The sequence below is a fragment of the Eschscholzia californica genome, unplaced genomic scaffold, assembly GCF_041429995.1.
Source record: "Eschscholzia californica isolate CP2 unplaced genomic scaffold, dmEscCali1.0.p SCAF_2, whole genome shotgun sequence".
Lineage (NCBI taxonomy): Eukaryota > Viridiplantae > Streptophyta > Magnoliopsida > Ranunculales > Papaveraceae > Eschscholzia > Eschscholzia californica.
Window position 1 is genome coordinate 9,407,600 of NW_028238309.1, and position 22,745 is coordinate 9,430,344.

A 22,745-nucleotide genomic window follows, 5' to 3' on the forward strand; every position below is an offset into this window, starting at 1 on the left:
TTCGATATATTAGAAATATTATTTCTAAGGTTATACCTAGTGTCTTATAATTTGAAGTAGAAAATTCTACCCCTCACACATTTTTCGATATATTAGAAATATTATTTCTAAGGTTATACCTAGTGTCTTATAATTTGAAGTGGTCCCGACCCTATTTCAAAATGACTTCAACATATGACGAACATCTTAATTTCGTGCCAACCGTCCTTCCTATGTAAGCTGAGTCTAGTTTCCAATACGATAAACTTGTCCATACAAATGAAGGATACTCTTGTAGTAATTTGAAGGTACCATCCTAAATACTTGTGTATTTTTATGTGTACTTTTGCAAAAACGAAATTTCCTCAGAAATGCCTATTTATGGTTCAAATGTTTTATTCAACCTCCACTAATTATATCTTTCGATCCAAAATGTGGTGTTCGTAAATCTAGACAATCATCTAGGAAGCATTTGAGTCCTTATTTTAGAACGTTTGTTTCTTATCCGACTAGTTTGAATAACTATTTTAGGTTCATTCTAACCAGCCAATTCAGATTCAGACCTGGAGAAAAAAAAATTGAAGCGCTGTTTTTGGCAGCTGAGTAAAAAGAACCCCCCACCCAAAGGCAAAAGTATCTTTAACATGGATCACCCATCTCACTTTAGAAATTAAATTTGTATTTACTCTACATTCATTTACATAGTATCTGTATATGAGAGAGAGAGAGAGAGAGAGAGAGAGAGAGAGAGAGAGAGAGCTATATCTACTTGCTAACAATATAATCTGTACAGGCCTCTCAGAATCTTCAATTATGTTTCTTTCCTGCCTCGGTCAGAAGCTTGCCAGCATTAACCTGCTCTGTTTTGCATGATCGGAGATATGAACCCTAAATTCGAGTAAGACAATATCAGTATTTCTTCAAACGACATTACAGAGAAACCTCTAGACATAAACCCTAATGAACTTTCTAACTCTTACATTTTTGCTGTAGCTAAACAATATAACTCTAACTCTAAATGATCTGTCTGAATTAACACTGACTGCACTACTTTTAATTGATCAAATTTGAAATTAGACCCACCATCTGTAAATTGGTAGTATGTCAATGTCGAAAGGCATGGTTTGTCTTGACCCCTCGAACGCTTTTGTCGAAATAATCTAAGAAACAAAGAAGCAGCAATTTGATTACTCACTTTAGTGAACAAAGAAAAGTATCGTCACCGCCAAGTGCTTTATTTAGTGGGTTTCAAGACCCTCCTTGTCACTATAGATGTCTGAGTCGATTGTCATCTTTAAGCAGCGGTTCAGTCTTCTAGGTTATCAAAAGTCAAACCAACGCAATAATCCTCGACTAGGCATTCGACGTAACCTACTACATGCCAATTTCATCCCTTACTAGTTAATATAGAGCTTTGTTTATTTATTTCAATGGTCTGTACCAAAAAAAGGTCTCATTAGTTTTTTTTTTTTTTTTTGATGAGCAAAGGTCTCATTAGTTGGACACATGATATGTGAAGTCCAATCAAAACAATAAGTTTGTAGATTCCAATTCTTTCTAGTTATGGAGCATATGCCAGAATAACCTGATGATACTTAACCAAACCCGAGTTTACTACGTCAGTTCTTTTTTATAAAGACGTGCTACTGCGCCTACCAGTTCTTACTAGCGCTCTAGTTGGGTGGGCCTACTCGTGGTTCCTAATTGGCTGACCAGACTCCATCTATGATTTTGACTATTCTGAGAATTACTTAACTGTAATTAATATGGACAATAAGTTGGGTTTTGGAGCTTGGACTTGGGAACAGAACGGAAGAGATTAAATAAAGCTAACATGAGCGAAATGTTACGGACAGGAAAATAGAATTTTTCTTCCATATATCAAAAGTATCTCACCTTTGAATCCTTCATCTCCCAGGACATTTTAACTGACAACTTGGCTTTACCACGAAATATTTTGCCCAGAGACACCAAAAAGTTGAGTAGCCTTCAGTATCTTCTATCCGCCTGAACTGTGAAGATGGTACAACAGCATCATCGATGAGTATTTTGCCCGCCGAAGTGTATCAAACTGATATTTATTTGTTTGGCAGAATCCTAGGAATGCTTCCCTGCTGCCAAATATCTTCCTTTCTATGATCTCATCATTGTCCTCAGTATCCCCAGCCATATTTGTTGACTCCAAGTTCACAATTATAAAATCTTCCTTCATCTTGCTTATAGTTTTTCCAAGCTGAAGAGCAGAAAGAATAAAAAAAAGAAATTAGACGGAAGTTTAGATAAGCAAATAAAAAAACCAGAGAACTCAATTGTCTTAACATTTGAAAAGTGTTTAAGACTGGCGATGTTGAGTACATAAGCCCCTTGAGCTCTGAGCCTTTTCAATTGATCTCATATGTGTGCCTCGTTATGTTGGATACATACGCCCTTTCACTTGATCATGAGAGGAAAATGGAGAGACAAATCAGAGCAAGTTTTAACACTAATATGATTACCTAAAGGCTTAGTCAGACTATTGATTACTGAATATCCCCCATGAATCGTGATTAATATTTGGCAAAGTATAGATCTGAGAAGAGTATGAGATTATATAAGAAAATGAATGCCTACATCTTCTTTGTTGGTGTGTATGTAATTTCAACATTCCTGTTATAGTTCTCAAGTTTCCACAGAACTGGTATATATATGCTTAAGTTTATTTCAGGGTAAATCAAGTTGAAGATTGTGAAGGAAAATCTTAATATAAATTACCTCTTCCATCAGCATAACATCCTTCGCAGAGTTATCAGAAAAGTCGGTATGTTCAGTGGCTTCTTGAGGCCGTCTGCAATTTGGCTTCTTCACTTTCCTTCGTAGTCGAGCTCCATCTTCTCCCACAAGATGCTTAAGCATATCCTCAGCAGCACGTGGCCAATAATCACCATCGAAATAGGGCAAACGGGATGCTGTTAATTTATGTTCATCATAAGGTACAAAGAAGTGATCATATAAATTAGTCACACTCGACACAATACTTTCACTAACTGATTTCCTTATCACTCTGTGGTACCTGCACATGCACACCAACCGGAAGTCAGCCACCTACATCTAGTCATACTCCATATATGAAGATCAAAATTGCGATAGGAGTGTATATATATATATATATATAGAGAGAGAGAGAGAGAGAGAGAGAGAGAGAGACCATTCTCGTAGATGGTCAGGCTTGGGTGTCTTCTGTATCTGCGGATGGCAATATAAAATGTAATTATCTGCTTTGGTAGGGGGACAAGACCATATATAGCACCTTGAGAAGCCTCGTTTCTTGCAATAATCTAGGTATCCCACCTGACGATCCAAATAAATAGAACTTTTTTAGACGTGTTACATACATTTCATCATCAAAAGTAATTTTAGAACGTTCTATTAGTCACGGAATTTCAAACACACAGTATACAGATGAAGTTAGTTACCAATATCTGATGGTACACAAAAGTACGGAGAGTCTCTCCACTGACAGTTTTTATATCGGGTCTGAAGTATTTGACGGAATCCAGATACGAGATATAAATAGAACGCTGATTGGGATGAGCACATTCTGACCCAAATTCCTGGACATACATTCCGAACAGGCACACCTCAACTCCTTCAATCTTCTGAAACAATAGAATGACCTGCAATTGCATTGATGAGATTAAAATCAACATAGTTTTCTAATTCAAATGCTACGCTTTGATGGTAAGTCGCTTTAAACATTAATATGTGCAGGAAAATTACCTTTGACCTATATGGAAATTCTTTTGGGTAACTTCCTTCTTGAAAGACGTCCAGTAAACTTTGCTTCACTTGTAGTCTCTTGTCAACAGAGTAAACCACCCTGAGAACTAGATCTTCTGCTCCTGGTACCTGGTATTGATAAAGCAAATCAGTTCTACTCACTGTAGTAGTTATCCAGTGAAATTGTATAGCAGAACAATATCACTAATGTTTTTGGAAGGCCATTTGCATGTTATAAAAAATGGTGGATACATTACCTCGTCAAAGCTCTTTCCAGCAACATTTGCTCTCTCTTGTCTCTCCTGCTCCAGTTGAGTTGCGAGCCTTTCTTCTATGAAATCACTAAGCTTGGTTCTTGGCAAATCTTTTGAACCAAGAAAAGCACTCTGTCTCATAGCCACGCCTTCACCTTGATCTAATTCTTGAACATAACAATTTGGGCAAACATATTCAGCGGTTTTCTCTTTGTCCATTTTACTATTGAACAGAGCACATATCTGATGTTGTCGACGGTAACATCTGCTACAATACACCCACTAGAAGGAAAAAAACCAGCAAAAGTCAGCCAATACTCCATTTCAGACATTTTTCTTTTTAAATAAAAAAAAGTATGAGAATTTGCTTACTGGTTCTAGATTTTCAATACAGTTCCTCGTCTTCTCCAGACTTGCCTTGGGAATATGAAATTCGCTAACGGTGATACTTTCACCTTCAGCTGCCTTATAGCATGTGGTACAGAAAAAGTATTTTGCATCATCAACCATTGAAGTAAAATACTTAACATTGTGCTTGAAATGTATTCCACACAAGGTGCAATATGGTGGCTCAAAGAACAGCTTCTCCACTGCACATAGCTGACATGCATTATTATTAGTAAAATCTGCCATTGCCCGTTTCTTGTTTGACTTCGCTGTACTCTGCAAGAAAAAGAAGATAACATATAATGTCAATCCAACTGAATTACTGGAAGAAAAAGAAAAAACATAAACATGTCAATGCAACTGAATTATTCTAAGAAATGCTCAGAGATTGAAGAAAACGTATTACTTCTTCCAGTACTCATCCTGATACCTATATACCCTCTATTCAACGACCAAGTATAAATGATCAAGGAAATTGAACATCAACCTAAGCACTCTAGCAAGAAAAAGTGCAAAGCAAATATCTATTCTACGTGACCACGCGCTGAATATTTAGGTGTATCCTAGACATGACAAGAAGCACAAAACAAAAACAAATTCAGTTGGCAAAAAGAAGGAAATGGTAGAAATGTGTTTCTTCTAAGAATATTACGTACTTTGCTTTTGGAATGAACCAGGCTTGTTCCTCTTACTGATGAAACTACAGTAATTATAATCTTTTATTTCTAATAAACTAATCATTAATGTCCAACCTTATCAACAAAAGAAACTAAACCCATGCATCCTTGAGATTAAAGTCATACGGACTACTTCACGCATACCAGTGCCAATCACGTGAGATTGGTATATCAAGAAAAAATGCACTGCTTGAAGACAGAGAAACTAACCTCACCAAACCACTGCCTGAGACTAGCAACATGCTCCTTGATTTGTTGTGGACTGAACTCTTGAAGCAAGGATGCGCCCTTTAACTTGGATTCTTCTAAAACTGGTCCTAATACTTCTCCATCATGTGCTTTCTGGATGACTGGCACCTTAATTTCTACAAGATCTTGGTTACCAGAAGTCATAAGCCCAGCTGATGTAACCATATTAACATCAAGCTTCACTTGGTGAGAAGAAACTGCATAATCAGCTTCAGTTTCAGAGAAGTTTCCTGTAGAACTTACAAGCTCCTTCATCTTATCTGAAAAGCCGAGTTGCATAGAGTGCATATCCTTATCGGTTGAGTTCTTAGATACGGGCCCTGCTGCATGGTCAGCTTCAGTTTTGACTTCTACTTCTGTCTTTCCCTGGTTTAATGTAGTCTCGACCATGTTCTCTTGTTCACTACTGTCAAAAAGCTCCAGCATAGAGAGAGGATCCCTATTAGGCACACCAAGATGTTGGTGCCCCTCAGAAACTTTCTGGAGAAAAAGAGGTCGATCAGTTACTTGACAAGTATCAGTATTAGACAAAGGTGAGACAGGGAGATGGTCAATCTTTTGACGTTTTGGAGTGAGCTCTACATCTTCCGAAGTATCCCCTATGCGTCCAGCAGCACAATCATCATTATAAGACCGACGGATGCCGCATGTTGGCCCATCTGAACCAGGGTTAGATATGGGAGGACTATTAGCCTTCTCGTATGCATCACAAATAGAACATGCATCATTTTGACATTTAAGAAAATGCTGCAATGACGGAACATCGCTAAGAGCATGAAGATCAGCATGGTCATTGTTATTCATGAATCTCTCTGGAGTCGCCTCATCAATGTACTCTGCACTCCTCCCATTTGCTGCCAGTTCACCATCTAGATGGAGTTGAGAGGAATTAGTCCGAGCCTCATGCTGCTCAAGATCTTTTTGTAGATTGTTTTGTAGATCAGCAAGGATGTAGGAGTTCTGATTATTGTCATTAGCTATTAATGCCCCATTAATGGACTCTTGACAGCTAACGTCATCAATCCAGCGGGAGCCTGTACATTGAGTATTTTGATGCTGAAACTGTAAATCATGTCCTTCCTCTTGATACTTCGGAAGATCAAAAGATCTATTTTGACACAAAGAGTTGTCATTTGCACTTGCTGGTCCATGCTTAACCAATCCATTGCTCTCATCGTCAACTAATCGATCAACAGGTATTGGTGCCTCATTTGCAATCTGTATGCTGCTCCTATTCACTAATTGAGACATTTTACAACGGATTGTGTTCTGTATCCTGTGTAGCAAGGTTTCTTGGTTTACATACTCCTCCTAGATACAAATAGAACCATATGTCATAAACTAGACAATCCAGTTTAAATAGATAAACAAAAGGATGCATCAAATATCTCCATCAAAAACTTAATCGTACCTTAGATATAGCCTCCATAAGTAGTATTTCCTCCATCTGACCCACAATATTATTTACCGCTGCTTTTCCCACCACAGAAGCTTGGGACAGCCGAAAGAACATATCTGCGCTGCAAGTGCGACAATGGCAAGTTAGTTGAAGGTTGATTAAGACCCCATGTATATTTACACTAATTTTTACAGTAGATATAGCGAATAGGATGACAAAAGTTGGAATATATGTTAAACGGTGACAAAAAGTTTAACGTGTGAAAACTTACATTTTGCTCCTTACAAGTGCACGTGTATGGTAGATGGTGGGTTCGTCGCGCCAGCTGTTTTGAACACATTGGTATGGTATTTGATGATTAAGTGAAGCAAATCCATTTATCTGAGCGATAGTATTGCCATTCCCACTGGCCCCATTTGGCACTTGCCCAGTGAGCAGTATGTGCTGATTGGTGTTCATATATGCCTGGGAGATTCTGGGTTCCCCGTCCCAGTTAATTGGACGTCCCTGGTATAGTGCTTGACGATAACCTAAAGTGCTTTCGTTTAACTGAGGCAGGACAGACCAATTCGCATTGACCTGTTTTGGAGCTTGGCCTATGACTTCTCCAGGATGGAGTGTGCTCACACGAGGTTGGTGCACATGAGTATCCTTGTGCCATTTTCTTTGGTTTATGTTCCGAATTTGAGGAGTCAGTAAATCGCTTTCATTCATCCCGGGCTGATATGAACAATTTTCGAAGTACTGGTTTGGTGTTTGCCCTGTCAACCATCCAGACTGATGATTGTTGACACGTGCAGGTCTGATTCGTTTCTCACTAATTGGAGCTCCTCGATTCTGTACTTGATGACCAAGTGCTTTGGTGCCATTCATATGGGACATAATAAACTGATCTGCTGAGGCTAGGCCTGATGCTTGCACCCCAAATTGTTCAGGTCTACGATCATTCACACGTATCATGCCTCCGTTATACAATTCCACACACTGTATCAAAATTCAAACATGTAGTGAGTATATACTTCAACTGTTACAATCACGTGGGTAATACAGAAAAACAAGTCAGAATTGTTTCATAGATTCGCCAAGATAAATGAAATCCACAATCGCACGATTTCTTTTTCAATTATATCTAGCAATAGCAATAAAGAATTAAAATGTTTGAACAACTTTGATATAAGTTCAAGAACTCAACAGTCTTAAATTGATCATGGAATTGCCATGACTATATAATTGGTTAGCAAAATACGAAAAGCATTACTCACAACAACCATCAAGGACCATTATCTCTCTTTCTAATGGTTAGTCATGGAAAAAAAACTGTAGATGCCCTAAAGAACCAACAATTCAGTTTACATTCTGGCAAACAAGATACTAAAAAAAGTTCTGTTTTTCAGTTCAAATCAGTATAATGAAGTATGAATTCAACACATAATTGATAAACCGACCAAAACTTTTGCGTGAGAGAGAGAGAGAGAGAGAATTCATACTGGGGCAAGACTTGAATTGGCTCCAACAATGTTGTTCCTCTGATCATCAATTCCACCACGATTGAACTATTAGATCAATAAAAACACAAAGTGAAAATTGAATCAAAATAATGAACGATATGATCGAAAGACCAAATAATATGTACCATCAAAAGATTAATAAAAAAGAGAATTAGGGTTTAAGACCTCCATTAATCCGTCGTGTCTAATTAAGCTTCGCAGCTGCTACAATAACCTAAACGGATGAACAAGAAGAGTCGGAGTAGAGAGTATTGGAGATTAGATATCAACGCAGGTAAAAAACAGAAAAACCCTAGGTACTTCCTCAAGAAATAAAAACCCTAGAGAGTTTCCTTTTCCTTTCTCCAAAACGGGAAACCCTAAAATCTTATCAACAAACTTAAAAATTAATCGGGGATTTTAAAGGTATAATTCGCATCAAATTAATAAAAATGGAAATAAAATTAAAACAACGACTTTATATAGGGTTTGATCTTCTTCCCGGTGTTTGGATGTACATATAACGGTATAAACAGTTTCGTTATTAAAAAGGACTTCTTTTTGGTGGATCATAACCAAACCTATCCTGACTAGGGCTGGGAAAACGGTCCGGGACCCCGGGATCCGGCCCGTTCGGCCTGGACCGTTAGAGACCGCTACCCGTAGCTGACCCGAGCCGGGCTTACCCGGCCCGATGGCTCGGGCTTATAGGGCCGGGACTCGGACAGGGACTCCAATCCGAGTCCCGGCCCGATAAGTCCGCCCGATACCCGAGCCCGATTATGCCCGCGTGCAATAGTAACCCTAATCTAAACCTCTTATAAAAGCAATCACAACCAGAAACCTAGGTATAAAACTCTTCCGCCTCTCTCTCCTCTTTTCCGCCTCTTTCTCTCTAACTCGCCTCTTTCTCTCTAACCCAAACACCAACCTAGAATCAACCATGAACTAACCCTAAATCCTCTCTTTCTCTCTAACCCTAAATCGTAGCCCTCTTCATTATCTTCTTCGATCTACATGGGGGTTAAGATTGAAGAATCATAAGATGATGTTTGGTATACGCCGATGATCTACGGATCACATGACGCGGTTAAGCCTTTTTCATTTTATCTTCTTAGATAGGGTTTTAAGGTTGTAAAACTAATCTTATTTGTTGATTTGTATTTATGGTTTGATGTTATGATCATTTGTTGTTAGATTTACTGTAATTTTTTTTCTTGTGATTTAATAGTGATGTTGTAATTATTAATTTTTATTTTTCTTAAGTAAATAACCCGAAGAATTACAGGGTAGATGACTCGAACTACCTCAAAGAAACCCATATTGCATGGAGAAATCGTTTTTCGGTTGATTCAAACTTGGAGGAATAGCAGACGGTCTACGATTATTTCGAGCTCTATCTCTTCTATGAATATTCATATGTCCACCTAAGGCTTGTGCATTAGTAAAACCTCTCTTACAAAAAGACACATTCATAAGAACGACCCATACCCATATTATCATTTTCTTCATCTTCTTGATTCATTTCTTGATAAGTTGAAGTCATGTCTAGAAGTTATGTTAAACTCAATGAAGAAGAAGAAGAGATGAAGTGAATTGAGGTTTTTGTTTAGAGTATTATAATATAAGAAGTTGAATGATTCAATGTAGGGAATATGTTTGGTGATAGAAAGTAAATAACCCGAGCCCGTTGGAACCTGTTCGGGCAGCCGGGCTCGGACGGGCTACGGGCACTTAGATGGCGTGTTTCGTCCGGCCCGATCCGCCCGACTCCCTACCTCGGGCTCGGCTTATCCGAGCCCGACACTTTGTAGCCCGAGCCCGTCCGTGCCCCCTCGATTCCCACCCCTAATCCTGACCCTATATCTCAAAATGTATGAAGGTCAACCTCACTAAAATTCTTAACTTAGAGTAATATTTATAATCAACTAGGTTTCCTCCCCGTCCTACGGACGGGGAAGATTCCTCTTGGCTAACGCCTTTGAGGAAGAGATTTTTTTTTTAAATATATAACATAAATTACATTAACTTTTCTTAATTTGTAAATCATATTCCAAAATCAATAAAGGAGAGATAACCGTGTGTTTATATTATCCGTCGGATGTGTTCCCAACTAAATTTCTAAAATAATATGGACGGTCAGACTTATCTTATGGATAACCGACTGATCTGTTTTAATATAATAGATTTACGGTTTACCCCATAAATAAAATCGGTGGACTTGTCATGTATTGGACCAAATCTTTAGACCTTGACATAGTGCATGCTGATTATAATTTTATCATGCTAAAGGCGCTCAATCCCATAACCGATTCCACTTTCACATCACGGGTTTTTATGGGTGCCCCTGCATTAACAATAAAATGCAACCTTGGACTAACTTAGCCCAACATATTCCTGAAAACAATACTCCTTGGGTGGTTATTGGTGATCTCAACTGCATACTCCACCCCTCAAAAAAGTTGGGGGGCAAGGAAGTCCAGCCAACGCACTTGCTGAAAATCAAGCAAACTATCAATGATCTGGGCCTTCAAGACATAGGGTTTACAGAACCTCCTTTCACTGGGTCCAACAGACAGTTTAAGGGAACCCTCATTCAAGAGAGACTTGACAGAGCTTTAACGAACCACCACTGGCTCTTGGACTTCCCAGCCTCGAAGTTAACCCATCTCCCTAAAATGGGTTCTGATCATAATCCTATTATTCTCACTACTAAATGAACTCCAACCTGGGCAGAAAACCGTTCAAATTCATTCGGACTTGGATGACCCATCAGGGGTGTGCCAAGTTCATCAGGGACAAATGGAGTCAGATCCCTAATCAGATTCAATATAAACTCAACTCCATAAACTCATTTTTTTTCTTCTTTTTTTTCACTTTTTTTTCTTCTTTTTTTTTCTCGCCAAATAAATACTAACACTAGTATTCTCAACAAAAAACTTTTTCTTCTTTCACACTTTGCTTTCACATTCTTTTTTCTATAACTATCATGCCTTCATTCTCGGGAGTAGTATGTGAATAGGTGGTAGAGTATCCGTCTCCCTAAAGTTAACACCATTATCGGGTTTCATGGACTACAAGAGTAAGGTTGCTATCCTGATTTCACTCCTAGTGGCTAAGAAAGTTGAGCTCATGAGATCGTCTAAGCTCTTTTAAAATGTGCGAGGTTGAGTAGCTCTTCATTCTACTCGGAGTTAGCGCAAAAGAGTACACTCGAAAACAATATAAAGGCTCAGATATCTCACATGGGTTTAAGTCTCCACTAATGACTATTCTAGGTCCTTAAGAAATGTTTCTTCTTCCTTAGGATGCTACTCACGTGATCAGACAACAAACGCTAAAGGACTTGACATTCATGAAAAGGACTAAGAGCATGCATAACATTCACCAAAAAAGAAACACATGCATCAACACACTTAAGCACACCACTAGAGTCATACCAAATCTACCCAAAAATTATCAAATTTGGTCGAATTATTGAACCTCTTATCTTTTGAAACCCATGGTCATAAGGCCAAAATGTCATACCCCCATCCCCAAACTTAAAACTAACATTGTCCTCAATGTTTCAAGCATATACTCACCAAAAGATAAGAGACATATTAATTTAAAGAGGAGAGTGGAAAAATATTACCATAGCCACAGGAGATAAAAAAATGATACTACCGAGACTCGTGTGTGAACAGGTTCTAAGTTGATGATAAGCTCGTCGCCATCCCCAAACTTGGAACAAACCATGCCTCATAAATAAACCAAGTCAGAAATGCTCCTAACATCAACAAAAAATGTCAGAATAAAGCATATAAGATCATGACCATAAAAATGACCACTAACGCGGGATCACTCGATTGCATTGAGCTATGCAATTAGCCGTTGATTCTCTTGCTTTCACAAGAGCACGAGTTATGTCTCGTGGAGGGTTTCCAGAGATGATACCCACAAACATCAAGACTCATCTCAATCAGTCAAAGATCATACAATAAGAGACGGAAATTTTTGGGGTCCACCCAAAGAAAGCTATATGTCGGTGCTTATCGTCTCACAAAAAGATTAAAAACGTGAAGTGCACATGAGATGATAAAAGAAAACAAGTCATCCCCAAACTAAGTGGGTGCACAATCCACTAAGTAGGCATAAATAGAAGGAACGAAGACTAATAAGTCATTCAAAAGGATAGACATACAAGTGAAGGGTCAATATATCAGTCGAAGGCAAAAAATCATCTGAAAGCTTAGTGGATAGAACATCCACTATGTCCATAGACGTCTTCGGGAAGACGTCTGAAATGTCCCAAAAAGGATCAACAACCGAGTTTGAGATCATGTGGAAGGTCGAACTAAACTCTAAGGGTAAGACAATAGGCTCGGGGACCAAGTCAAGATCCATGGTTTCCTTAGGTAAATAGTCTGACAAACTATCCAACATGTCCCTAACTACTACGTCATCAATATCCTCAAAGGCATTTGCAGCCATATTGGGCCTTCCTAGCATTGCATCTAAGATTGATTCCTTACAAGTGTCAAAAATCGAAAAGTTTATAATCGTGTCATCCTCAAACTTGCTCATAGAGCCATCATCTGGAACGTCAAAGTCTAGTGTAATCCTATCATAATGAGACGATAAAGGTCGAGGTAAAGACGAAACAAGGTCATCAATATGTTCGGGCTCTTGGGTCCTCTCAGTAGATTCATCGATATTTAACTTAGTACTAGGGTTAGACGTATAACCCTCGTCATCGTACCTAGTACCCTCTTGAGCTTGGGGTGGTGAAACCCCTTCCTCATCGGCGAATGACTGTGACTCAAGCATCTTTATCTTTTGAGTTAAGGATTCAATCCTCTGACCTAGCTCTTGCCTCATTTGAGTATCTGCCTCTATAAATTGTGAAATCATTTCACTAAGGCAACTCTCAGACTCTGATTGAGATCTATCTTCAAAAGTTTTTTCATAATAAGGCTCATAAGTGTAATTAAATGAAGACTCTTGATAATAACTCCCACCGTACATACTAGGATCATACCTGCCTCTAAAATCATTAGTCTCAGAATAGTGTGGACTATTAGATCTCTCATACATATTTGGTGTCGGGCCATATCCATCACTAATCTGGCCATCTCTATACATCTGTCGGTATTCTACTAGTGCTATACGAGATCGATCAGGCTCAGATGGTCTATTCCCCTCTGTAATCGGACCATCTCTACACATCTGTTGGTACTCTCCTAGGGTCATACCATGTTGGTTAAGCTCAGCTCTACGCAACTGTCGGTACTCTCCTGGGGTCATATCAGGTCGGGTAGTGATGAAACTCCTTAGATCAAGGTCATCATCATCAACCAACCGTTAGAATGGCGTGACATGATCTCACAATGCTCAAGGAACTAACAGACAGGCTATAAATGCAAACTATCCAATCAATCACACACAAGTAAGAAAGAAAGAGATAGAATACGATACTAGCAAATACTTCTCTCCTTTCGTTCTTCCTTCCGATTATTTATTTGATTCCTTTGTTTCCTTCGCTCATATGTTCCTGTTTTTGGCTTTTTTCTTAAAGTAGTACCTATAAACAAAAAGAGATAAGAAACTACGAAAATAAAGAAAAACGTCTAAGTTAACAAATAACACTAAACTAACGAACAAAACAAACAAACAATATCCCAACTACTAAACCTATCCTTGGCAGCGACGCCAAATCTTGATGGGCCTAGAAAGTTTCCTTAAAAGCTCACCACCCGCAAGTATACGGATGTCAAGTAATAAAACCCGGTAAGATCGAGATCGATCCTCAAGGATAGGGAGGTAATTCGGATATCGAGAGAGTCAAGTCCACCGGTTTAGGTGTCAATGACTAGCTTAGACTAAAAATGGAAAGATAATGATTTTGGTGTTTAGATTGATTGGAAATAAAGAAAATAAATAATACTAACTAAACTAAAGATGAGAGAGATTCGGGAGAAAGTTGCAACAAGAGTCAGGCAATAGTTGATTGAGAGTGATACGTCGATCCACAAGATCGATAATGACAAACACTAAATATTTCTTAGCATGAAAAGTTAGTTAACTTCACCCACATTGACAATCCTAAGAGTAATATGTCAAAATAAGCATAATCGATCAAAAGTTACTAAGCATCGACTATCAAACTAATAACATACTATCAAATGATTTGACAATGAACAATTATGACACCAATAAGTATAATAAGTCAAACTAAGTATAATCGATCAAAAGTTACTAAGCAACGGTTATCAAACTAAGCACGCACTATCAAACTAAATGTCAATAGATGATTAAAAACAAGGCTTCTAATTCATAAAATTAGACGAAGTTAATTTAACTATCATTCAACAAACAATAAGTATAACAAGGCTTCTAATTCATAAAATTAGACGAAGTTAATTTAACTATCATTCAACAAACAATAAGTATTTCATCACATATCAATTCATGCTTCACGAGTATCCAAATAAAGAATTAGCTAGACATGGTGGAACAAAAAAATAACCGAGAAGAACATAAAGAAAAACATGAGTTAAGGTGGAAATCTCCCTATTCTGATGAGGCACGAGGCTAGGGTCGTCGGAAAATATATGTGTTTATGTCCTGTCGATCTTCCCTTAGCAAAATGTGTAGGAGTCCTCTTAACAGTGCAACAGTTAGTTCCCCGTAACAGAGCTTGACTTCCCCTTAACAGAATGTCTCTTCTTCTTCACAAACAAAGAACCACCATGAAAGCTAGGATCAAGGTTTCTCTCTAAAAATTCAGCACCAAAGCACAAGGAAACAACCAAAATAATTAGGCAATAGAGAGTTAAAGCCCTCAACTTCCGGTCACAAAGATGGCTGGAACAACCCTAGAAAACCCGGCCAAGAATTGGTTCAAAGAGAGTTGTTGATGTTCGTCTCTTGCCTTCCCCGACTCGTGAAGGAGCTGTTATCCTATGGGGTAAACTGAGTTGCTGCCTGCTGCCTCTTTCACGTTCTAGCTGTGCCACCGAGAAGGAAGACCGGAGTTGCGGTATCTTCAATTCCCGGGTAGCTTCAATGGTGGTCCGAACTGATGTGTTGAGTTTCTGTCTCCTCTGCTACTCGTGCTGCTTCTGTCCGATCTCACCCGTACCGTGTCGGCCAAGCTCTGGCCGGACTAATGTTTTGGGTGGCCAAGCTTTGGTTGGCTTCTTTCTCTTTCTCTCTCTAGCTTTTTTTCAAAAATACAAAAACCCTAACTCTCAATATAGAAGATGAAGACCCTCCTTGGTGGACCCCTAAAGACTATTTTGACTTGGACATAAAAGGGGTGCCTATAAGTTTCTTCTTTTCTTTTCTCTTTTTGGCATTTTGGACTTTGAGTTGGGCTTTGCTTCTCATTTAGAAATCAAAGTGGGTGCCTTCATCATTCTTGACATCATCTATTTTCAGAAAGACAAAATGACCCTCGACTTCTTTGTTCCATAACTTTTCTGTCCGAACTCTGAATCGACTTCCGTTTTTGATGTCGGACTCACCATTGACTCCACTTTTCATTTAAGCTCTGATTTTCACGAAATGACCACAAAATACCCCTGGTGATCTTTCCTTCCGGTCTCTACCACATGAGATGAAAATGTGATAAATGCTCTGTTTTATTCTGAATCTAACATGAAACTCCAAATAAGCTCCTTAACAAAAAAAATACATAAATTATTAGAAATAAAACCCGAAATGAACTAACTCATCGAAGTTAAGTGATCCAAATGTGGCATTTTTACTGCAAATAGCACCCTGACTGGCTTGAGCGTCAGAGCGGTTTTCGAACCCTTTGCTGATTTTCCCCCCTTGACGAACATCAGCAATAAGCATGAGAAAGGGCAAGGACCAAGAAGAAGGAGCAAGAAGCAAGGAGCAGAAGAAAGGATTAAGGAGCAGGAGCAAGGAACAGACGAAGCAGAGAACCAGAGCTGGAAGCAGATTCGACCAATAGGATCTAACCTGACTTAACAGGACATTCACCTTAACGGAGGTTGTCACGCATCAACTCCTTATTTCATGTTGATATAACGGAAGACCATTTTTTGACATCAACATGAATGTTTTAGGGTGAGGTGCTACTAGGATATTGACTCCATTTGCTAGCTATGAACTCGTGGCAATCTGGGTGAGACATCCATGTACGTATGAATTTGAAGGGTTTGGTGGTAGAGTGATTATTGTTTTCAGTGTTGAAGAAAATGAGATTATGGTCAGAGCCTACAGTATCCAGGTGGGTAATACAGGAGTTTGGAAGAGTTGAAGCCAATTCATATTGGCCAGGGCTCTATCCAATATTTCCCGGATAAGATTGCCAGTAAACTGTCGATTGCTCCAAGTGAAGGGATTACCCTGGAAGCCTCGGTCTATGAGCCCTAGATACTGGATGATGTCTAAAATTTTGGGCAGGTTAGAGTCTGATGTGTCATTGCCACCACATTTCTGCAGTGGGTCTAGAATGTTGTTGAGGTCCCCAATGATAATCCAAGGGTGGTTTGATCAGGGGCAAAGTTGCAAAGCAGTTTCCAGGGTGCAGTTTTATTTTTATGATGGGGACACTAGACACCCATAGATTCGGTTATAATCGTTCTGGTGTTAGTGGTAGGAAGAGGGAGTTCAACATGAATAATGTTGGCATTAGAGGAGATAATGGACAGATTGAGATTGTGTTTGCAGTATAGGACAAGATCTCCCGCTTTGTTGTTGGGCTCCACGAAATGACTAGTGTAATGATTAGCTATCGGTATATGTTTGTTGATATTAAAAGATTTATTTTTGGTCTCGGAGAGGAATCTTATGTCTCGTTGTTTATAATTTATGAGATGCAGCATATGTTTTCTAGTGAGGAAGGAGGAAGTGCCCTAATATTCCAACTTAGAATAGACAAATTATCGAAATTAGTGATGTTGGTTGCCATCACAGGTACACAAGTGATGCTAAACAGAAAACAAACTTAACTATTCATGCTACTATGGTTATAACAGTACTAAGGAACACTCCTTACGATAGAGTATAAACCAAAAAACACCACAAAATACCTTAGCTGATGATCAAAGATAAACTAGCAAATCTTTTTTCACTACTAAAAGGAACTAACAGGCTAGAAACAAGTGGGGTAAAAAAATCGTGAAAATAGAAGAGAGGGAAAAAATCGTTCGATGACGTCATCCCAAACACTTTCTCTCCTGGAAAAGAACCCTCAGTCGTCTCCTTCCGTCTCTTGTTGGATGTTTATAAACAACTTTTATAACGTGGTGCACATCGTAGGGGACACTACAACAATACGGACCTTTTGTACGGGATATTTATAACGGCTTCAAGGTACCCGTCCTTAGGGAACATAACTTTCCATGGGCTTTCTCTAAATCATGCTCGTTCACATTGTCTATCAATATTTTTTCAGTATACGAGTTCAACAAAATAACACTTCTGATTATTTTTATGTGGTTCGATTGACATCGGGTGTTAGTCACAGTTATATAGCCAAAGTCCGGTAGAAAACTTTTTTTTTATTTGGTCGGTAGAAATAATGTTTCTCCTTTCCAATTCGGGGTGCTCATCTATATGAAGAACAAATTAACTTTAGTTCCTTGAAACACTTTCTGGATAACTTATTCATATTGTGGGATTTGTAATAAGTCTGGAAGCATTTTGAACATGTAAGACTTTCTGGGTAATTTCTAGAAAGGTCAAAATAATATTGAAAATGAGTATAAAAAGCACAAAACATTTGAAAATTATTATTCACGTCAAAAAGTGTGCAAATACTAAAATACCCCTTTTTGTCATTTTGTGTAACTAAATTATTTTATTTTTCTTTAAACTTTAAATCAATATAACTTTTGTTTGAGATGTCGGATTTCTATAAAAATTATATACTTAGAAATGATTTTTCATTAGCTTTCTAACAAGATCCACTTTCAATACTTTAAAAAAAAAAAAAAATCCTAGAAAAAAACGTCGTTTTTTTCCTTTACGTTTTTCTGCAAACGTGTTTGCAACAATCTGTTCTGCAAACGTGTTTGCAACAATCTGTTATGCAAACGTGTTTGCAACAATCTGATCTACAAACATGTGTTTGCATAATTTAAACTGCAAACTGTGTTTGCAAAATTTAAACTGCAAACTGTGTTTGCAAAATATAGATTGCAAACATGATTTGTAAGCTTTGCAGAATATAATTTTGGGTTACATATCTTGCAAACTCGTTGCAAATCGAGAATATAAATTAAGACTTATGTATTTAAAATCTTGAATTTGGAATTGATTTCATCATTCAACATATAAAATTCATGCCATCATCACTGAAAAATACTTCCAACATAAAATAGTAGTTACATTTAGTTCCGTTTGATCCATCATCCACCAGGATTAGTAGTATACCGTCACAGTCGTTGCCATCACCACCACCTCCTTCTTTAGTGAATCAACGTGATCCTGCCAACATTCCTTTTCCACAGTTCGACACATTTGGCCCATCATCAATGCAAATTCTTCTTTATAGCCTATTTGTTGAGCGCAACCGAATATCAACGCAGTCCACAATACATAGTTCTTCCTGGGCATGGACTCAAAAACTAGCTTTGAGTGGCAAATTCTACACCATCTAGCATACAAAGTGATAAGAGCATTACCATCAAAGATGTTTGATAAATTTCCGGTCTTGATTGCATAGCCATGAAGTTGTTCGCCCAGGAGTATGTTCTGTTCTAGGCAATATGTCGAAGAAAGAAGACTCGATATCGTATAAGAGTCCGGTTTATAATCACCATGATCGTCATTTTGAATATGCTCCTGCATTTATTTGAAATATTGGAAGGCTCCTTGGTCGTTGCCGTTCCTAACACAACCCGATATTATTGAATTCCAGCAAATGACGTCTAACAGAAGACATGTAAGCATTTCATTAAATAATTTACGTGCATCATCAGTGACCCTACTCTTACAATAAGCTACAAGTATCTTTGTGGCGAAATTGAGATTTGAGACAAAATTTTCAGTCTTGAGAGCACTCACATGAACAGTCTTAGCTAATACGTAAAGGGTTTTGTTTGTGTAACGATTTTTAAAGAAGAGATAGAAAAAGCTAGAACACAGTTATACATATATCGGCTTTTCCCCCGCAATGTAAGCAACTACTAAATGAAGTCCAAAACTATAAAAACATGAATATTAGCAAAACTCCATACCACTCCATTTCTGACAAGATATTCCACAACGTCAAGCTGCCCATTAGCAGCAGCCATATGAAGTGCTGAAAGAAGTTGGCAGCAAAACCAAGTTAAAAAGACAATAAGCACTGAATATATATTCTAGTATATTTGTTCACAAAAAAAAACAATTCTCATGATGGAAAATATGCTCCAAAGTTGTGTACATGACAGACGAAATTGAGATTTGAGACATATTTTTCTAGTCTTGAGAGCACTCGCATGAACAGTCTTAGCTAATAGGTAAAGGGTTTTGTTTGTGTAAAGATTGAGAGCCAAACAGAGAAGTTGTTCAACCATTTCTTGTTCATTTTATTTCTACTTCTTCTTTCATGCCGAAAACATGCAGTAACTCTAAACTAATAACAATCTTAGTTTGGCCTTCGTCGAAATGGGAACAAAGATATGATTACAAAGAGACACCAAACGTAGCAGCAAGTCCCTGTATCGACAAGAATATGATATGCTGCCAATGGTAGTTCATACCCAGTCTTCCTCCTGACTCTGCAAGATTGTTATTAGTTTAGATCTTATGACAAACACTTAACGTGCATCTTTTCCATCCATTTTTTCTTTCCGACTTTCTTCTTTTGCAGATCGAATCATGACATGAACGGTGAACCATTGACTAATTTACTAGTACAAACAATACCCATTGCTAATATCATTGATCTTACTGAAGATTTTCATAAATCACATTATATAAGTAATTTTAATAGTTCTAAACCAAACCACTAAATTTTTTTAAAACAACAATTGAACGATACAGAAACTGTTTTGGACGTAGACTAGATCGGGAATTTCATATCTAGGTTTCCTAAACACGATGATTGGCTTAAATTACAGAAAAAAAATCAGGGAAAAAAACAAGGAGATAGATTGAGGAAAACGATGATCGGAATAAGAAGTACCTTGAGAATCAATGATGATGATTTGGATCTGATATAACTAGTTTCAGTGATTCAAGATCATCTACCATTCCCTTCAATTCGACCTCCATCACCATTCGTTCTCTCTCTAAAACTCTCTCTCTCTCACTTCGATGAGAATGGAAGAGAATAAGAGCGCCCTAAAATCTTTGGTGGCCAATACGTGGACAACCGTTTTTCTTATATGGACAACTATTTTATGTGGACAACTAGAAAAATTAAAAATATTATATGGACAACTGTTTTTAAGTGGACAACTCTCTACTATTTTCGCACAAGTCTTCTTAGAATTAGATGTTTTATTTTATCTCCTCCCTCTTTTTTCCATAAACCCTAAGTTTAGTGTTCTTTCTTTTACTACTTCTTCTTCATCACCAACACCTAAATTACTAGAGAGAGAAAAAACTTCGCCCCAAAGTTTGCATACTCAGGAACCACCATTAATATCTGTTGAACATAAACAAAACTCAAGATTAACCCTAAAGAAAATAATGGAGGAATGAGAAAAAGAAGAATCATGAAGAAGTTAAAGAGGAAGAAGAAGTATCATCAGTTGAGAGATCTTTCTAAAAACTTAAACCAAGTTTCAACAAACCTTTTTCTTGTCTAGTAAAAGGTTGTTTCAACAAACCAGATCTTTCTAAGAACTTAGACCAAGTTTTGACGAAGAAAAACCCTAATAATCCAGCAGAAACATTAGTTGTTAGATTTAATTTTATAACTATGAAACTAAATAACACTCGAAGTATCAAACTAACAATAAATGCTCTTATTGTTAATTGGTTTCTCCATGAAGGTACTTCTATACTCTCAAATAATCTCTCGAACCCATAATACTTCTTCTTCCTCCTTAACTTCTTCTTCATGATTTCTTTCTTCTACTGCTTCTCCACCGACCCCACAAACACCACTTTTAACTAATTGGAGTATTATTTTTGTTAGTAAGTGAGAGAAGGTGAAGTATAGATGATTATTTATTTTGGTTAGTAGTGAGAGAACATGAAGTATAGATGATGATGAATTGAAGATGATGAACATGTTTTTCTGTTTTTTAAGTATTATTTAATGGTCCAAAAGTTAGTAATGGTTAATATTTAAGACGTATGGAGTTTTTTTTGTATTGAAGACTTTATGGAGTCGTCCCCTTATTAAATCAAAGTCAATTAAGTCAAAGACAGTTGACTCGCACCGGGTCTGAAATAGTTGTCCGTATAAGAAAAACGGCTGTCCACGTATTGGCCACCAAATCTTTTGGCGAAAAGAGATTAGTATATAAGGGTATTTTGGAAACCAAAAAATAAAAAAATGACCTGATTGATAAATACCCATATTATTTTAAACTCTATACATCTTTACTAATAATATTTTGACATCTCTTAGTTATTAATAAAAAGGGTAGGCTGTTATAGTTATTAAGATAAGTTTTTCTACCTAAATAGTCATTTTCTCTTCTCTTTATAATACGAGTCACATTGCAGCAAACGTACCGCCAGCTGTAAATCACTTAGGTTCTGACTAAATTATAAAACATTTATTTAGAATTTGCAATAAGAAAAAACTATAGTTGTAATGTGGTACAACAAAAGAAAAAAAAATTATAAAAAAAATAATTTTGAAAAGTGTGTGTTCAGTGAGTTGTATTTGCTCAGCAAGTTGGATCAAGGGTGCACCAACTCGTGATCCTGGGGAAGTTTCGTTACTCTGTTAAGCCAGCCTAGCGCTATACCTTCCGCTCTAAGAACCACATCAACTAGGCTTTCGCCTGATTAACATAGATCAACTACTACCTTGGAATGGGCGAGTCAGGCGACTACACTCATCTGATCCTACCGAGTCCACTCAATCAATGTCCATCCACTTTAATGTTCCCAAATGGGTTAGAGCAAGTCTAATGTAGGGGCTCGGGCTCCCAACAGGGCTCCCAAATCTAAATTATGGACATGTGTGGTGTACGTTTGTGTGTGATTTGTGTTTCAATTTTCAACAATGAAACTAAGATTTGTGTGATGCAGTGTGTGGGATTAGCTTAAATATGTTTTTGGGTTTTCAATCAATTTTAATCCATATATATGTTTAAACGAATAAATTTTTTTTAAAAAAACCCAAAATAATGAAAATGAGGTGCATCTTCAAAGAGGGTTGTTGGGGCTCCCAATCTTATTATGTACATGTGCGGGATTTGTTTTTCAATTTTCAACGATGAAATTAAAATTTGTGTGGTGGACGTGTGTAGGATTAGCTTAAGGATGTTTTTTGGGTTTTCAATCCATTTTTAATCCATATATATGTTTAAACAAAATGAGTTTAAAAGAAAAACCCACGATCCCAGAGAGGGACCCACCCATATGCCCAATTGGGTGAGGGGAGGGGAGGGGGCTCCCAACCCAAGGCTCCCGGAATGGAGTGCCC

General features: G+C 37.7%; 1 protein-coding gene, 1 long non-coding RNA gene and 1 other non-coding gene across 5 annotated transcripts; all 3 read right to left on the reverse strand.

The window, feature by feature from the left end:
* Window positions 1-641: 641 nt before the first annotated feature.
* Window positions 642-10,059, reverse strand: LOC147556022 (uncharacterized). 3 transcript variants are annotated; one of them, XM_086663759.1, is made up of 15 exons: window positions 10,035-10,059; window positions 8,375-8,769; window positions 8,189-8,254; window positions 6,973-7,685; window positions 6,714-6,822; window positions 5,264-6,613; window positions 4,362-4,652; window positions 3,993-4,271; window positions 3,736-3,864; window positions 3,432-3,632; window positions 3,164-3,306; window positions 2,731-3,028; window positions 1,876-2,212; window positions 1,063-1,139; window positions 642-867 (listed from the first exon to the last, which is right to left on the reverse strand). In XM_086663759.1, exons 2-13 carry the CDS (start codon window positions 8,378-8,380, stop codon window positions 1,979-1,981), a joined length of 3,819 nt encoding a protein of 1,272 aa, XP_086519885.1. In that variant the 5' UTR covers window positions 8,381-8,769; window positions 10,035-10,059; the 3' UTR covers window positions 642-867; window positions 1,063-1,139; window positions 1,876-1,978. The 3 variants fall into 3 exon arrangements, with proteins under 3 accessions (XP_086519885.1, XP_086519884.1, XP_086519886.1); XM_086663758.1 differs by lacking the exon at window positions 10,035-10,059 and having other exon boundaries at window positions 8,375-8,776; XM_086663760.1 differs by lacking the exon at window positions 10,035-10,059 and having other exon boundaries at window positions 1,876-2,412; window positions 8,375-8,776.
* An 8,892-nt stretch (window positions 10,060-18,951) lies between these two features.
* Window positions 18,952-20,416, reverse strand: LOC147556023 (uncharacterized). The gene is made up of 3 exons (XR_015235112.1): window positions 20,319-20,416; window positions 19,387-19,451; window positions 18,952-19,077 (listed from the first exon to the last, which is right to left on the reverse strand). It is a non-coding gene; the product is annotated as an uncharacterized LOC147556023 (long non-coding RNA).
* Window positions 20,417-21,951: 1,535 nt separating this feature from the next.
* LOC147556024 (signal recognition particle RNA) lies at window positions 21,952-22,250 on the reverse strand. The gene has a single exon (XR_015235539.1).
* Window positions 22,251-22,745: the final 495 nt, after the last annotated feature.

What these genes read in the sequence shown, in the direction of transcription:
- LOC147556022 (XM_086663759.1), bottom strand. An exon ending in GTATTGAAAATCTAGAACCA is followed by an intron (nt 4,272 to 4,361) that starts GTAAGCAAATTC and finishes TTTTCCTTCTAG; the next exon opens with TGGGTGTATTGTAGCAGATG. An exon ending in AATTTCCATATAGGTCAAAG is followed by an intron (nt 3,633 to 3,735) that starts GTAATTTTCCTG and finishes ATGCAATTGCAG; the next exon opens with GTCATTCTATTGTTTCAGAA.